We start from the raw sequence: 19,079 nt of genomic DNA on the forward strand, positions 1-19,079 counted from the left end.
GCAAAAAGCGAGTGTGCTTAGTACTGACAAGATGGTGCTTGTGAACGCGGGTCAGACAGCACTGGGCCTGGTAGTGAGTTTCATCATACACACCGTCACTGCTGGGAGCTGCCCAGGTAAGGAGATGAGCGGCTGACTTCAGGCACAGCTTAGTAAAATGCGATGATGGCGAGAAGGCAAATAGCACAATGGCCTCTGCAAATCCAGAGTTAACAGCATAGGAATTTACCAGGGTCTGTTTGCTCACAAATATTTGGGGGAGCCGACGTTTTCACAAGTTAAGTCAACGGCTCAGGCAGGCAGGTGAGGAGGCGTTTGCTGTTTGTTCTTTTTTTACATTCTTGTGTCTGTTTGAGGGGGAAGTCATTGGTGTTATTTGTTAAAATCTTACATGAGCTTCAGGAAAAAAGGTAACAGGGCAAACTATCTATCTATCTATCTATCTATCTATCTATCTATCTATCTATCTATCTATCTATCTATCTATCTATCTATCTATCTATCTATCTATCTATCTATCTACTCCTGCCTACTATACCAAATTCTATCTATCTATCTATCTATCTATCTATCTATCTATCTATCTATCTATCTATCTATCTATCTATCTATCTATCTGTGAACAGTTGCCTCCATGTACGTCATGCACAGTTCAACTTGAATCATAAAGACTTATTCCAGTCATCACCAATATTAATACAATTCTGTTCATCCATTTCTAACCAGTGTAGGTTTGTTCCCAGTTCAAATTCACTGGAAGCATTTGCCATGTCAAGAATAGACCCCCATAATCTTTCTCTTGCGGGGTCCATTCACAGTAGAGTGCACAGCCGAGGTGTTGTGCTTCTTACCTTCTTTTCTTTACAGCAACCTTTAATTTTTTTATCTTTTTGTGATCAGATTTTTATTGAAATTCAAAGCAAACAACTTAAAGGGGAATTTAAAACCCTGCTTGGCATTTAACATTAACTAGGATTTGGAAAATGTGGGGAAGCACAGGGCTGCTAATAGAGAGTGCGGAAGAAAGAAAATCAAGACGGCGCAGAGCAGAACCTGAACAGAGAAGGGCAGTCAAAAAAATGCAGAAATGTACCTGGGGTGTTCAGGGAACAAAAAGTGACAGTTTGGGTCAGATGACAGTCAACAAGCATGTCATTTACGGGTTTGAGCATCTTGGTGACTATTAAGAATCCTTTTAATCAAAGAGGTGTTTTGAAGACCTAAATCGAAGGAGTCCATGAGCCCCAATGACCTAATCGATGGTGACCAATAAGATGTCCTGCACTTAATTTAGACACCGGCTTGAGACCAGGGGACAGAGTCAGGGAGAATTTATACCAAAGATTAGGAAGCAAAGGCAGAAGAGATGTGAGACAAGTGATGGTGGATTTTCTTTCATGGACGTTTTTATGTTGTTTGCTATTGTCCACCATTGGTCACCATTGGCAGTCATTCTCGTCCATCACTACAATCCACATGGGTAAGGGGAAGTTAGGAGCATGTGGTGACACAGCGCATTGCTGCACCCGCCACACGATAAACCAACTATAGGACCCGAGTGCAGCCATGTAAGGGGTGACACCACAGCACCACACCAGTTCAGATGGAGTGGAACCAGTGGGAGGTTTTCTATGGTGGCTTGAGTGCCAATTCTGCCACCAACCCCCAAGTTTTTCCCTGCAGGTGGGGGGCCCACATGCAGGAATGGATGCAGATTAACGTCATACTGAGGACGACATGGGTAAGCAGCACATGAAAAATGACCATTTTTGGGTGGAGTTTTTCTTTATTGTAACACTTCCAGTCAGTCAGTCAGTTCTGCTGAAACCCACCTAATAGCTTAAGTCCATCCTGGTCAGGCTGCCCATCCACTATGGGGCAAACACACACACGTCCTGTCCCACCCTGTCACCAAGGCCAGTTCAGAGTGGCCAATAAAGTGTCACTGGAACATTAATAGAGGTTTATTGATTTGTCTGATTGTTGATTGATTGATTGATTGATTTTCAGAAATACATACCGTGAGCCTGAATGACAAAGACAAGCTAAGCATTCTTCAAGGATGTCCTGGATATCCAGGAGCACAAGGACTTAAGGGGGATGCCGGAACTCCAGGAATGAAAGGTAAGGTGGCGTCACTTCACTTATAATTCGGAAACGTTAGGCGGGTTGCAGTCAATACTTATATGACAGTGTGACTGGGACATGGCTGAATAATGAGAAGATAAGAAATAAAGAAATCACCGCTTACCCAAAGCCTGGTCACAGGGTGAGGCCCACACTTGTCAGCTCACACTGTGGGGTCTCCTGCTGCGCTTCCTTTACTGCCCAAGTCTCAGCTCCACACGTCATTGGTGGTCTTACCTGTGGCTTCAAAACAAACAGACATAAATTCTGTGTTACACACACACACCGATATACACACACGCGCACACACACACAGACAAACACACACACACAGACACACACACACACACACACCCATGCACATACACAGACACAGATATACACGCACACACAGACACACACACACCTTCACAGACACACACACACACACCCACACGCAGACACACACAGACACAGATATACACGCACACACAGACACACAGACACAGATATACATGCACACACAGATGCAGACACACACAGACACAGATATACACACACACACACTCACACACACACAGACACCCACACCCATGCACACACACACACACACGCACACACACACACACACACAGATATACACGCACACACACACACACAGACACACTGCCACCATCAACATCACAAGTGATAAAGCAATTTAACAAAAGACATACAAGTGGCACGTTGGATTGTGAGTAGAATTCATTCCTGAAACGAGCTTGTAATCCAAAGCACTCGTATATCAAAGCGAATTTCCCCATAAGAAATAATGGAAACTCAGATGATTCATTTCACAACCCACAAATATTTATATAAAAATGATTAATATAAGGGTGGCACAGGGGTAGCGCTGCTGCTTCGCAGTTTTGAGACCTGAGGTTTGCTTCCCGGGTCCTCCCTGCGTGGAGTCTGCATGTTCTCCCCGTGTCTGCGTGGGTTTCCTCCCACAGTTCAAAGACATGCAGGTTAAGTGCACTGGTGGTCCTAAATTGTGTGGGTGAGTGTGCCCTGCGGTAGGCTGGCACCCTGCCCGGGGTTTGTTTCCTGCCTTGCTTCAGCAGACCCCCGTGACCCTGTAGTTAGGATATAGCAGGCTGGATAATGGATGGATGGATTAATACAAAATATAAAGTAAAAATACGTAAAACAAATTAACGTGCACTTTACCTTTGAAAAGAATCATGGCTGGTGTGAGGGAGACGAGAGAGAGGAGGGTTATTGTGTGGGTCGGCTTTCACTCTAACTAACAGATCTGTTGGCTCACTGTAATCATCTTCTTCTTTGGCGACTTCACCAAGGACACCTACCTCTCCAATGACAGTCGCTTTTGCCTGAAGAGGCACTACGCTTGGACACAAAATTTAAAAAATGCTTTACGCACTGTAAGGTTTCTAAACTCTTTTGGGCTTCCACCCAATGGGACGACACGCAGAAAAGAGTGTCCTGAAGCAACCGCAGGCTCCCGGTGTTGTAGCAGTTTGAAAAGATCGCGGACATGCTGTAAGCGCCTGCCATCAATGGGTGATAAAGGAACATTCTAAATGCGCAGGACACAGGATTACTTGGCCACTAACCTGGCCATGCCCCTGCCCAATTGCTGTGTCTGTGTATAGGAGAGCGGTAGATCCTGTTACAATAAAAAGCCGCGCTGTTCCTGTTTCAAGCTGAATAAAGCTGGTGTTGCTAAAGTACTGATGTGGTGTAGCGGGTCCACAGCTCATGTCAAGAAGGCCATTCATTTTTTAATAAATAATCACCGCACTCACGGCTTAGCGACTGGGCATGGTGTGTGTGGCTGAGCGGTTCCTGGGGAATTCGTGATGCAGGCGATTCTCACTTAAGTGCTGTCAGAGCTGGCCCGGATACAGACAGGCGGACACCGATGGTTCAAACACCAACACACATTTATCCATTATTTACACTATCTATATTACTAAATGAAGGTTGTATATACAGTGCATCCAGAAAGTATTCCCAGCGCATCACTTTTTCCACATTTTGTTATGTTACAGCCTTATTCCAAAATGGATTAAATTCATTTTTTTCCTCAGAATTCTACACACAACACCCCATAATGACAACATGAAAAAAAAGTTTACTTGAGGTTTTTGCAAATTTATTAAAAATAAAAAAACTGAGAAATCCCATGTCCATAAGTATTCACAGCCTTTGCTCAATACTTTGTCGATGCACCTTTGGCAGCAATTACAGCCTCAAGTCTTTTTGAATATGATGCCACAAGCTTGGCACACCTATCCTTGGCCAGTTTCGCCCATTCCTCTTTGCAGCACCTCTCAAGCTCCATCAGGTTGGATGGGAAGCGTCGCTGCACAGCCATTTTAAGATCTCTCCAGAGATGTTCAATCAGATTCAAGTCTGGGCTCTGGCTGGGCCACTCAAGGACATTCACAGAGTTGTCCTGAAGCCACTCCTTTGATATCTTGGCTGTGTGCTTAGGGTCATTGTCCTGCTGAAAGATGAACCGTCACCTCAGTCTGAGGTCAAGAGTGCTCTGGAGCAGGTTTTTATCCAGGATGTCGCTCTGTACATTGCTGCAGTCATCTTTCCCTTGTCTTGCAAAACACTCGCCAACCAAGTTACTCGCAATCCAAGGTTTTACTGTAAAGGTACCACCTAACCAAGCAAAGATGTCGGAGAGGATGCTGTGCTCTATTTTCTAACATTTCTCACATTGCTATCTTCTACTTCTTCTTCTGCCATAGGGAGCAAAGGAGAACCAGGAGCGATTGGAAAAAGTGGTGCAGTGGGACAAAAAGGTAAGAACCCCATGTCCAAGAAATGAAAAAATAAAAATGTTTACAATATTACTGTGGGATTAGAAATCATTACCATAGAAAAGGATTAACTGCTTGGAATACCTGATAATTAGGGATGAATTACAAAGAAATCACTTTAAAGATTAGAACGTATCAGGTGGAAAACGCCATAATTATCCGGATTAGCTGGTACAGCTCTGTCGCTGAGAGACAAATGAGGGCCACGCGAGCAGTGAAGGGTCCGCCTCCATCACTCCCACCGTCTCGAAAGACTCTTGTGACCCCAGCTCAGGCGTGGGCCTCCTCACTAAAGGGTCGTTTTGTCGTTTGTCATTTGCCCTGGACGAAAACGCAATCGGACCTTTCTTGTTCAGCGTAAAAATGAGCATTCAGAAAAGAGGGAATGAATTTGTGATCTGAGCGACCATTAAGAGTTACTGCATGGCAAACGTAACAAATTCTCAATAGTCATTGTGGTCAACACCTGAAATTGGCGCTGTCTTGTTACACAATCATTTCTAATTCTTTAGAAGTAAAGAAAAAAATCATAATGTCGATTATCACGATGTGTTCTGGAGATACTGAGGTTAAAAGATGCACGGTCCACTGAAGATGGCAGCATTAAGAGAGGTTGTTTTCTTCTTCTTCCTCTTTCCCTACTTCTATGCAGTGTTGATGTGATTGCTCAACCCTCCCAAAAGTTCAGTCCTGCACCTCCTCTCCCGTCAGACCTTCTTTTACTTTATACATCCACCTCTGCTTTGGCCTAACTCACTTTCTCTTCCCCTGGACTTCCACTCCTATCAGTCTTTTGCCCACATCTTCATTGCCTCTCCTCACCACATGTTCATACTACCTTAACCTACTTTCCGGCACTTTCTTAGTTATCTCTCCTACTTTTGTTGTACCTCTGAGTGTCTTGTTTCTTATTCTATCCTTCTTTGTAATTCCACACATGAGATTGTCTTCTTCTGCTGTGCTCCCTTTACTGCCCACATCTCCGCTTCATACATCACTGCTGGTCTTACTTCTGTCTTCAAAACATACAGACAAACATTCTGTTTTACATAAGCACTAGCTGAAGTGCCTGGTGTTACCCAGGCGTATTTATAGATTGGGGTAAGGAAAGAAAGCAACGGTTTGTGTGTTTTTACTTTCTCGTATATGAAGTATAGGGAAAGAGTTGTAATTGTCCAAAAATTCGATATCGACATTTTGATAAATCTTCATGTTTTAGACCTCCTGAGTCTGAAAATACCATTTTTGGAATGATGTCTATGTGTGTACGTATGTGTGTGTGTAAACACGATAACTTGAGTACGTTTTCACTTCGATCAACCAAATTTTGCATACAAGTATTCCGTACAAAAAACGTAGATTTCTATCAACTTTTGAGCTATTTCCACTAAACTGGAAGTGGTACTTTACCTTTTATTCATGCAGCTGCCGAGTCCGATTTATTCAACTTTACTTTTATAATAATTGTTCAATACATTATTCATTTGATTTGATTTGTTGTTGACGGTTCTTTAATGTATGTAATATAAAAATATAATCCTTGTCTTGTGGTTTACTCCTCCAATACCAATGCCCATATCTGAGTATACGAGTAAACTGAGTATACTCTCAATTTTTTTAATGGTGATCCTGTTGTTATTACTAGCTGTCCCATCCATCATCCACAATGCCTCTCTAGCAATCTCTCTGCTCTCTGTAGAGGGAATATATATATATTGTGAAAGACAACAGGGAGACGTATACTTGAAACAAAAATGTAAATGTCAGCAATCAAAAGATCTTTACAGACTGTGTTCAAGACAGAAGTGAATTAATGGTAACAAGATGACGTTTTATAGCTGGCTCAGTGGAAGTGACATCATTGTGTCCAGAACCGGAAGTGATGTCATTGGGGATAGAAACAAAAGTAATGTTGACAGGCTCTTGCGGGATTTCCTTCAGTTGGTCTGCAAGGGAAAGAGAGAAAGGGTCAGTGAACACTGCCACCCCCTGGTCCGGAATTGAATTACTATGTTTTGGGGCTGTTGGCTGCCTCCTATTTGCATATATATATAGTTTATATATATACAGTATACATATATATATATGTATATATATATAATTTTTATATATACTGTATATATATTGTGGCAGGCAGCCGGGGTCCATGCCCAGCTGGGATGCCCCTGCACACTATATTCAGGGGGAGCAGCCCTGGACAATGCAATACCTCCCCCTGGACGCTAGAGGGCTGTCCCCCCTCTGGGTTGGGGCGATGCCTCGGTTTCCTACAGGGCTCCATGGGAATTGGAGTTTGGTGCAGTGTAAGCAGTGTTACACTTCTGAATCTGCATCTGAAAGTTTTTAAGCATCTTCGCACCTTGAGCGGACAGTCTTACATCAGCGCATTGGATTTTGGCCAGGGAGTTCTCGGCACTTTGCGAAATGGCCGGAAAAAGTAGCATATACATTGGTCATTTCTAGTAATTCAGACTTTGGCCACACCTCTCGGCCAAAATGCGAAATGGCTGGCCAATTCGGGAACTGGCAGAACTTTGGGTAAAAGTCCCAGTAATATTTTTAATTGCTTCAATAATGTGCACAAAGCACCTCCACCTCCACAATACTCAATAATCAACACAATAATACAATAAATCCTACTCTCCACCCAGCAGCTCCGTCACACTTCCTCCCAACTCCTGCTCAGCCTGCTGGGTTTCCCATAATCCTTTATATAGTCCGTGACCCGGAAGTGCTTCTGTCCTTCAGTCCATGTGATTCCATAGCACTTCCGGGTCAGATGAAAACTCTTATTTTTTCTTCAGCCTGGAAGTACTTCAGTTCTTCCGTCCCCGTGACTAGGGAGTACTTCCGGGCTATAGGGAAAATAGAAATCCCTGTGTCTCCCTGCAGCGTCACCCAATGGCACCCAGCAGGGCTGTGAAGTAGAACTTCATCTCCCACCATGCCCTGCAGGAATCCGGGGCACCTCCATGCTGCACTGCAGGGAAGACTCCATCTAGCGGCCTGGGGGTGCTGGCCGGGATAAAATGCCGGCCAGGTCTAAATTTATACATTTAAGCATGTAATGGGCAAACAAAAAATGAGGTATACCCGAAGGCACTGCAGTAGTACTTGATGTAACTTTACTTCTTAAATGTTAATGTTTTACTGTTTAATAATTTATACGCTTCTTATATGTTGTTCAAATTCTTTTATCAAAATAACACTGACAGCGCAATGCACGATAACATGGAGTGAATACACCATACGCATCTGCCCACGGCTGCCCTGCTGTGCGCAGATAGGAGTTGATTCTACAATAAAATAAAATAAAGATAAAAAGAGTAAAACAATCATCACCCATAAAGCGTGTGTGTGTGTATATATGTGTATATATATATGTTGATATGTGGATGTGTATATGTATATATATATATATATATATATATATATATATATATATATATATATATATATATATATATATATGTAGATATGTATATATATATGTGTATATGTATATGTATATATATGTTTATATGTGTGTGTGTGTATTTTATATATATAAAACACAGCAACACTCATAACAATGACAACACAATTACATTGACAATCATGTTACGTTATTTTTAAAATGTTTCCTTTTTTTTTCATTACCTCTTTAACACACTACTTCTCCGCTGCGAAGCGCGGGTATTTTGCTAGTATACTAATAAAAGGCAAAGCCCTCACTGACTGACTGACTGACTCATCACTAATTCTCCAACTTCCCGTGTAGGTGGAAGGCTGAAATTTGGCAGGCTCATTCCTTACAGCTTACTTACAAAAGTTAGGCAGGTTTCATTTCGAAATTCAAAGCGTAACGGTCATAACTGGAACCTCTTTTGTCCATATACTGTAATAGACTGCAGCTCGCTGGCCGTGGGAGGCGGCGTTGCGTGTCGCGTCATCACGCCTCCCACGTAATCACGTGAACTGACTGTGAACGCAGTACGTAGAAAACAAGGAACAGCCCCAAAGAGCGCTGAATAAAAAAATTCATTGCACAATTGAGAAGGCAGCGAAACAATAAGAAGCGAGCGAGTGACGCATACAAGCATATTCATAAGTGCAGCTACTGCGGAAACAAGCTTGCACGGCTTGGTCATATTACAACCGGAGTGCTGAACTGACAACGTGGTATACAAAGAGAACTATAACAATCGTAATAAACGAACAATAAAACAGCGGAGAACCCGTGAATTAAATAAAAAGGCTGCTTTCTTGGCGAAGCAAGGAAAAAGGATGGCCTTATATGGCATTCGTTTATAAAACAGCGGAGAAGCTGTGTAAAGACTGCTTCACAAAAAAACAGCAGAGCACCTTATATGAGCAGGCAGTCAGCTAAAGAAGGGAATCAATAAATAACTATAATCGTAATAAACGAACAAAAAATAGCGGAGAATCCGCGGATTACATAAAGGAAATGGGTACCTGAACAGAAAAGTGAGTCTCAAATACTTATACAATAACTACAGTATAACAATCGTAATAAACGAACAATAAAACAATACAGAACCGCTAAGCAAGGAGAAAAGACGGCCTTATATGGCTTTCGTTTATAAAACAGCGGACAGGCTGTGTAAAGGCAGCTTCACAAAAAAACAGATCCTTAACAAATTGTTATTGGTATATTTTCCCTCAATTTAAAAAGGTTTTCTTTTCTTCTTAATTAAAATTTAAAAGCAACACTTCACGGAATTTGGCTATATGCAGTGCGTGTGTACGCCTGATGAGGCCAGAATTAGGGCGAAACACGTGTCGCGTACTCTTTGCATTATTTGACACTAAACTATTTTCAACCATTCTATGATCTGCTTCTCACAACTGAAGGCACCGTGGCGGATGTTAGCTGACTTGCTGGCCAACCATAAGTGTTACCTGGTAGGTAACCACCCATACAATCAGATTGTGATTCAGACTACGAATGCCGTATATATATATACATATCTACATATATATATGTGAATGTATGTATGTATGTATGTATATATGTATGTCTATATTTATATACATATATATGTGCATATGTATATATATATGTACATATGTATATATATATATATATATGTAGATATGTAAATTTGTATATATATATGTATATGTGGATGTGTATATGTATGTATATATATATGTATATGTAGATATGTGTATATGTTGATATGTATATATATGTATATATGTATATGTATATATATGTTTACATAACCTCTTTAACACACTACTTCTCCGCTGTGAAGCGCGGGTATTTTGCTAGTAAATATATAAAACAATAAGAGTAAGAATAAGCTATAAGATGGATTCTAAATAAACGGCGTCATTCCTTCTGAGCAATTTCAATGAGGCACACTACTGACCAGGTAGTGCCATCTGGTTGATATGCAATGCTATTAATTTAGTCCTAATTCAGCTCATAAAAAATACTGTTAATAGGGATATCATAGTTTTAATTTCTTTCTAGTTATCTAAACATAGAATATCTCAAATTTTATTAGCCAATGTTTTTAAGTTAGACTATACCGGAAATAAGCACAAAGTTTCATAGAAACAGGTGCAGAGGTTTTCGTGTGACGCTTGAAAAGACGAACAGACAGAAATTCGATTTTCTTTATAGATCACAGGTTTAAGTCTCGTCGCTTTGCCCACTGTTTACACTGTTAGGATGTTTCAGATTTCTGACCAGATATTAAGAGGCAAACTATGATGACAAGACCTCTGGGGACTTTGAACATCAGTGGCAGAACTTGGGTTACATTATGTTGTTGTACAGACGGCACTCACCCGCGTCAGATCTTTGGCAAACGTGTGCTGCCGTCATCTGCAAGACCCAACTGCAGGTTTTTGTGGTGTGTATGTTCAAGAAAGGGGAAGCGAGTTAATGCCGTTTTTGTTATAAGCCATTAACCTAACATTTATTTCATTGCAGGAGAAAAGGGAAATTCGGGTGACCTGGCACAAACAGGTGAGTCTAAATGATAACAAACTAAGCAAAACAAATGTCGATTGACAAGATGCTCTGATGCTACACGGATGTGCAACCTGTTGAAAGAAAAGGAGATTTTATATGAAAAGAAATGAAACATCAGGCCATAAACAAAAGAACAAAACAGTAACAATACTTGGCGAGTTCCTAGTGTGTTCATTTGGGTGTTTGGGCTCAGAGTTTTTCTGTGCGCTGATCCTGGCTGTAACCGACGTTTCATATTAAGATTAGGTGTTTAGCATTGTTGTTTTATTTTTATTAAATGTATCATCTGTATTGTGGTTTACTGAAGAAGAAACCAGTAAATAAAATCACCTGACCTTAAATCCAGGACTGTGGTGCAGTCGTTGTGTTTGGGACTCAATGACGCCCCCTAGAGGTCCCAATATATACAAACATTGTGTCATTGTTACTCTCCTCCAGTCAAAAAAGATGGGGGGGGGGGGGGGGGGGGGAAGGAGCTACAGCACAGAAAACCAAAGGGTTTCAAGTCACCCTTAAAGTTTCAACCTTCTGAAATTCCCAGGCTCCTCCGCAGTTACTCACCATCCGCAGCAGGCGCCGATACTCCTCCATTAACTATCCACAATGGATCTAAATATCCATTAACTGTGTTTGCTTAAAAATTAACATACATTGTGAGCAAAGTTTAAAAATGCCAGGCACTTGCGGAATGCCACCTTCCTCCGCTCTTGGCATGCCTGGGATTTGATTTTATTTGGAGATTACGAGGAACATGGGGTGCCGCAAGTTATCCCTGTTAAAGATCCAACCGACTGATTTACGTGCCAACAACAATACAACAAAGTGCAATCCTAACGCGGCAACCTTTGCCTCCCTGACATTTTGTTGGTGTTGTAAACTGTGGGAAATCCTAGTCTTTTGTCGGCCTCTCATAATTTTTTCTTCAGTTTTCTACCCAAATCTCAAAGATCGGTATGGTAAAGTAGATGGCGCCTGCAAACCGACCCATTATGAAGGAGAATGGGGTATGTGTGAGTCTTCCCTCCATTGGACTTCTTCCTTTTACCAGTTTTGCTTCCCACCTCTGTCTGGGGATGGACTACAGCTCCCAACATCCTTAGCACTGGATGAAGTGACTTCAGTAAATGGAGGAGTGGATGTGTTTCAAAGCAACTTAACTTTTCTTTTTAATTATTGAATAACTCTGACTTTAGGTGCCCTCAATGTTATCATTCATTTGTAACTCACTACTGGACATTCAGGGTGTCCTCCCTGGCACTCTTCCATCATGATGGCGGTGTTACCGACAGTCCAAACCCGACATGATAGTGTAGTCTGTGGCCTGCCTTTTTGCTCTTTTCTGGGTTTTTGTGAATCAACAGCACGTCTGTCCAAGAAATTTTGGACTTTAACATCTCCGTACTCCGGCAAGTGGCTGTAAGATCGATGAAGGGCGTCTAAATATCAAGCATGCGTGAACTCCAGCTGAAGTTTTGTATGGATTAGGAGTAGTTAGGAATACTGAAATGAAATTTGTTGCAATCAACAGATTTGTTTTACAAAACATTTGTGAGCGTGTGTGCGTTTTGGAAGAGTAAATAGGTCCTCTATTGAGAGCGATACACACAGTACAAGAGGAGTGTGGAGATCCTGTGGGATACTGCTGGTAAAAATCACAAGTAGCACTTGGAATATTTGTGATAGGACTACATGTGTTAGCATTTTATTTATTGATCTGGTATGAGCATCTTTAGCAGATACACTGCTGTGTTGGTGCTCTGTTATAACAAAAATATTCTCTACGGCCAACACAGGTGCCCAGAACTGTAAGCAGCTTCTAGACGCAGGAAACACGCTGAGCGGCTGGTACATGGTGTATTCGGTGACAGGGAAGCCTGTTAGTGTCTTCTGTGACATGGACACCGATGGGGGTGGCTGGCTGGTAAGTGATGGCTAAGTGTCTTGAGTGGAGGTGCACTTAATAAGAATAAATTAATTTACATTTTGATCATTGAAAGACCAGAAGATGGGAGGAATGAATAGGAACAGGAAAAACCGAGGTCTGGAAATCAAAACAAGTGAACTATGATAGTACTGGAAATCAAAGTCCGAGAAACGTGGCAAAAGGTCTTAACAATAAATTGTTCTTGGAAGCACCTTTCAGCTTCCTGTACTTGAGAGGTTTTAAAGAAAGACAGATAAAGTGAGTAAAGGCAGTATATGATAGATAGATAGATAGAGTAAAGGCACTATATGATAGACGGATTATAGTATAGTTGACAAGATAGATAGATAGAGTGAGTAAAGGCACTATATGATAGATAGATAGATAGATAGATAGATAGATAGATAGATAGATAGATAGATAGATAGAGTAAAGGCACTATATGATAGACGGATTATAGTGTAGTTGACAAGATAGATAGATAGAGTAGATAGATAGATAGATAGATAGATAGATAGATAGATAGATAGATAGATAGATAGATAGGCACTATATGATAGACGGATTATAGTGTAGTTGACAAGATAGATAGATAGAGTGAGTAAAGGCACTATATGATAGATAGATAGATACATAGATAGATAGAGTAAAGGCACTATATGATAGACGGATTATAGTGTAGTTGGCAAGATTACATAGATAGATATAGTGTAGTTGGCAAGATAGATAGATAGATAGATAATAGTGTAGTTGGTGAGATTAGATAGATAGATTATAGTGTAGTTGGCAAAATAGACAGATTATAGCGTAGTTGGCAAAATTAGATAGATTATAGCATAGTTGGCAAAATTAGATAGATAGATAGATAGATAGATAGATAGATAGATAGATAGATTATAGTGGTTTGCAAGATTAGATAGATAGATAATAGTGTAGTTGGCAAGATAGATAAACTATCTATCTATCTATCTATCTATCTATCTATCTATCTATCTATCTATCTATCTATCTATCTATCTATCTATCTATCTATCTATCTATCTATCTATCTATCTATCTATCTATCTATCTATCTATCTATCTATCTATCTATCTATTTGTCCCTGAGTGAAATTTAGCTTTTTACAGAAGCTCAAGAAATATTATAACAAACACCCCCCTTCACATACACTGGCACTATGCAGATGTATGTGTTGGCATGAAGGAGCCCCAGTTGAGTTTCTTGTCACTCTTCTGTTGGCTCTGCACCCTCAGTGCTCCATCATGGCTCACAATGGCCATCAGTTTTGTCTTCCTTCTCTCCTCCAGAAGGTTCAGTGGGTGTCCCATAACTGAGCCGGTCTTCTTAGTTAGCTTGTTGCTCGGCTTTTAAAGAGATGTCACTAGGCCAGCACACCACAATGTTGAAAATCGCACCGACTATCAGAGAGTTGCAAAACAGTGTGAAGGATGTCACTACCCTTTTTGAATTTTTCACTTACAGTGTGATGTTCCAGATGTGAGTGCTTACTAACTGACAGTTTCTTGCCACTCTTACAGGTGTTCCAGAGACGCATGGATGGCTCAGTTGATTTTTTCCGAGAGTGGACTGCGTATAAAAAAGGCTTTGGAAATAAACAGTCAGAATTTTGGCTTGGGAATGATTACATTCATAGTCTGACATCAGCAGGTAGAGGCTTGTCCTTTGTCCTCCATCTTATAACACAGTATAAAATACAAAGCACATCCACACCAGTCACTTTACATCTGGACTTGATGTTGTGCAATGTAAATATGTCAGACTTTATCCATATAGCAAAGATGTTTGTGATTTTTTTAAAGTAAATTTTAAATCAAGAGTCAGTCGTGACCCAAAAATATCCTCTGTTGTTCTGTATTACTAGGGCATTATGGGTTATCAATTTCTGGTCTGCTGCTGAATGAACGTCTGCTTGTGCTATGATAATGATGAGTTTCCCTAAAAAATATTACCTTTTTTTAATTATAGGGTATGCATAAATGGACAGGAAAATATCTGTTTTCAATTTATACACAATAGGGCAAGCAGGTTACATTAATGCTGTGGCACCTGCAATTTCCTAGTGTGAACCACAAGGGGGCATTGCAGCACCCCATATCCCTGGCATAACAGCACAGACACAGTTCCAGATGTCTTGTCACAAGCAGCTCACGCATACTCTACAACTCCAACAAATACGACTTGTCCCTTCTCCACTCACCCCAGGTGAGCTTAATCCGACTCCGACTGTCCCGGGTGATGCAGAGGAGCTTCCTTTATACCGGACCCAGAAGTACATCCGGTGCTGTCACATATTGCATCCAGGAAGCACTTCCGGGTCAGCGTAACCTCCCTGTGACAGGAGAGTCTGCCTCCAGCAGCTCCCCCTAGTGGCACACAAGGACTCCTTATTTTTATGTCACAGAGCATTTTTGTAAAAATCTTTTAATATTTTATTTATTTTGCCCTTTCTTGACTCGCCAGGGCTTGACAGTTACCAGGTCCCTCAAATCACCATTTTGGAGTCATTTTTGGGATTATTGTGCATACTTGGAACTCTCTAGTATACAAGAAATGAAAAGTGACCAAAGAAGACTGAAAAAAGGACACTTGAACATAAGCTAGGACAGGAACACTGGCTTATCCATGACAATGACAATGAACAGCTGTGGCTGTGCAAGCCAGTGTCTTTTATAGTCCTCTCAGGTGACTGCAACCCTAATGACCACAGCAAATTGTCCTTTAGGCCTCACCATAGCTGGCTCAGATCTTAGTAGGAGGAAAAGGGACAGGGAAAGACACAAAGTACCCAAAATATGACGTCTTGGTCTTGTGTTTCAGCTGGGGTCCCTCCCTTGCCCCCCGGCTGGTGTTCAAATGTATGAGTGTATGCTGCCTGGGTTGTGTTCTGTGTTTTGTGGGTGGTTCCCCAGGAAGTGAGCCCACTTGCTAATCATCACTAGGAAGTGCCCTCCACCCTATAAACCTGAAGGGTCTCCCATTGTTCCTGGAGGTTCATTTTGAATGTACCACAAAGTTTTGGTGAGTTGTTGTGCTTTGCTGCACTTTTGTAAATGTCTGACCCTCTTTTGCTCTGTTTTTATTTTGTTTTTGCCCATTTTCTGGATTTTTGTTTTAGGATTTAGTCTGCGTGAATTGTCTTGTGGGTTAGGCAACTCTGTTTTGCCTTTGTGCTCTTCGGAGCTTCACAATATTACAGAGCATTTTTTGTAAAAAACAAAAACGTTTTCTTAAGCTTCTTTGTTTGCCCGGTTATTCAGCTGTGGTTTGGGGGTTTATTAGATAGATAGATAGATAGATAGATAGATAGATAGATAGATAGATAGATAGATAGATAGATAGATAGATAGATAGATAGATAGAGTGCATCCAGAAAGTATTCCCAGCCCATCACTTTTTCCACATTTTGTTATGTTACAGCCTTATTCCAAAATGGATTAAATTCATTTTTTTTCCTCAGAATTCTACACACAACACCATATAATGACAATGTGAAAAAAGTTTACTTGAGGTTTTTGCAAATTTATTAAAAATAAAAAAACTGAGAAATCCCATGTACATAAGTATTCACAGCATTTGCCGTAAAGCTCAATATTGAGCTCAGGTGCATCCTGTTTCCCCTGATCATCCTTGAGATGTTTCTGCAGCTTAATTGGAGTCCACCTGTGGTAAATTCAGGTGATTGGACATGATTTGGAAAGGCACACACCTGTCCATAGAAGGTCCCACAGTTGACAGTTCATGTCAGAGCACAAACCAAGCATGAAGTCAAAGGAATTATCTGTAGACCTCCGAGACAGGATTGTCTCGAGGCACAAATCTGAGGAAGGTTACAGAAAAATGTCTGTTGCTTTGAAGGTCCCAATGAGAACAGTGGCCTCCATCATCCGTAAGTGGAAGAAGTTCGAAACCACCAGGACTCTTCCTAGAGCTGGCTGGCCATCTAAACTGAGCGATCGGGGGAGAAGGGCCTTAGTCAGGGAGGTGACCAAGAACCCGATGGTCACTCTGTCAGAGGTCCTCTGTGGAGAGAGGAGAACCTTCCAGAAGGCCTGTATGGTAGAGTGGCCAGACGGAAGCCACTCCTTAGTAAAAGGCACGTGGCACCCCGCCTGGAGTTTGCCAAAAGGCACCTGAAGGACTCTCAAACCGTGAGAAAGAAATTTCTCTGGTCTGATGAGACAAAGATTGAACTCTTTGTTGTGAATGCCAGGCGTCACGTTTAGAGGAAACCAGGCACCGCTCATCACCAGGCCAATACCAACCCTACAGTGAAGCATGGTGGTGGCAGCATCATGCTGTGGGGATGGGAGACTAGTCAGGATAAAGGGAAAGATGACTGCAGCAATGTACAGAGACATCCTGGATGAAAACCTGCTCCAGAGCGGTCTTGACCTCAGACTGGGGCGACAGTTCATCTTTCAGCAGGACAACGACCCTAAGCACACAGCCAAGATATCAAAGGAGTGGCTTCAGGACAACTCTGTGAATGTCCTTGAGTGGCCCAGCCAGAGCCCAGACTTGAATCCGATTGAACATCTCTGGAGAGATCTTAAAATGGCTGTGCACCGACCCTTCCCATCCAACCTGATGGAGCTTGAGAGGTGCTGCAAAGAGGAATGGGCAAAACTGGCCAAGGATAGGTGTGCCAAGCTTGTGGCATCATATTCAAAAAGACTTGAGGCTGGAATTGCTGCCAAAGGTGCATCGACAAAGTATTGAGCAAAGGCTGTGAATACTTATGGACATGGATTTCTCAGTTTTTTTATTTTTAATAAATTTACAAAAATCTCAAGTAAACTTTTTTCATGTTGTCATTATGGGGTGTTGTGTGTAGAATTCTGAGGAAAAAAATGAATTTAATCCATTTTGGAATAAGGCTGTAACATAACAAAATGTGGAAAAAGTGATGCGCTGTGAATACTTTCTGTATGCACTCACTGTAGATAGATAGATAGATAGATAGATAGATAGATAGATATTATTTTTATTTTTAGAGGGGTTTATTCCCCTCTAGTGGGCATTACTGGAAATGCGTGCAACTTTTTGGGATCTACGTGATGTGAAACTCCAAGTTCACAACAACACTTGGGGACTTCATAATCACAGGTGCAGGAATCACTTGGTGGCTTACTGCTGGTTGGCAGGAGAAGGACCGGGCACAGCAGCGTTCTCATTCCAGGGGCCATACTCTAAATGCCCTCTGTGTCTATGTGTGTCCCCCATTGTTCGTCTGCTTCATTAACAGTGACTTGCTTTGCGCATCATTAATGAACTGTCATTCATTGTGTTTTAAAGGATCTCACGAACTGCGCATTGATCTCATCGACTTTGAAAATGCCAGCACGTTTGCCAAGTACGCTTCTTTTAACGTTATGGGGGAAACGGAAAAGTACAAACTTATTCTTGGGGATTTTACAAGTGGAACAGCAGGTGAGTTTGCCATCAGGTCGATGTTTTAAAGTGATTGCTGCTCCGCTTATGCCATTATGTGCTTCTTTTTTGGTCTTAATTTGCAGGGGATTCTCTGAGTTCCCAGAAGAACATGATGTTTTCCACTAAAGACCAGGATAATGATAGTTCGGCCAGTTTCTGTGCCAGTGCCTACAAAGGAGGGTGGTGGTATTCAGACTGCCATTTTTCTAATCTGAATGGACTTTATCTACGCGGCAGCCATGAGAGTTATGCCAATGGAATCAACTGGAGGACAGGAAAGGGATATAATTACTCTTACAAGTACTGCGATATGAAATTCAGGCCTGTATAAATTAAATCAGCAGTTACCATGTTCAGTCCTGGGGATTACCCCCCCCCCCTCCCCTGCCGTGCCCTCAACTGTTTAATTCTTGACAATTTCATCCTTACTTTTAATTGCTTATTAATTCTGCATTTTGTTTTCTCACCTGGCGATATTTTAATGATATTCATACAAATGCATATTCTTTGCTTTAACTACTTACAATATGTTTTGTTGATTTTCTGTCGGTTTCCGGGTTAAGTGGTCATGTGACAGGAAGGGGCGGGTCCAGGTGGACGGACAACAGAGGTGACGTCAGCAATGGAGTGACTGTCAATCTTCTGTTCTGCACACAGTGCCAGCTCCTGGTCCAGTGGATAACAACCAACGCCATGCTCGCACATGTGACAAAGTATCTTTTATATATAAACGTCTACACGTGGAAGTGTGTGTAATAAAGTAAAATA

General features: G+C 41.5%; 1 protein-coding gene across 1 annotated transcript; it reads left to right on the forward strand.

The window, feature by feature from the left end:
* The first annotated feature begins 1 nt into the window (after nt 1).
* LOC114664301 (ficolin-2-like) lies at nt 2–18,836 on the forward strand. The gene is made up of 8 exons (XM_028818368.2): nt 2–116; nt 2,011–2,124; nt 4,872–4,925; nt 10,891–10,926; nt 12,726–12,853; nt 14,396–14,525; nt 18,174–18,308; nt 18,395–18,836. The coding sequence occupies exons 1-8, from the start codon at nt 32–34 to the stop codon at nt 18,640–18,642; spliced, it is 930 nt and encodes a 309-aa protein (XP_028674201.2). The 5' UTR covers nt 2–31; the 3' UTR covers nt 18,643–18,836.
* Nucleotides 18,837–19,079: the final 243 nt, after the last annotated feature.

Source organism: Erpetoichthys calabaricus, chromosome 14 (assembly GCF_900747795.2).
Source record: "Erpetoichthys calabaricus chromosome 14, fErpCal1.3, whole genome shotgun sequence".
In the NCBI taxonomy this organism is placed as follows: Eukaryota; Metazoa; Chordata; class Cladistia; order Polypteriformes; family Polypteridae; genus Erpetoichthys; species Erpetoichthys calabaricus.

Excerpts from the sequence above, each read along its gene's own strand:
- LOC114664301 (XM_028818368.2), top strand. The coding sequence starts at position 32 with ATGGTGCTTGTGAACGCGGGTCAGACAGCACTGGGCCTGGTAGTGAGT. Across the intron at positions 10,927-12,725 it reads GGGTGACCTGGCACAAACAG|GTGCCCAGAACTGTAAGCAG; the intron begins GTGAGTCTAAAT and ends CGGCCAACACAG. Across the intron at positions 18,309-18,394 it reads TTTTACAAGTGGAACAGCAG|GGGATTCTCTGAGTTCCCAG; the intron begins GTGAGTTTGCCA and ends CTTAATTTGCAG.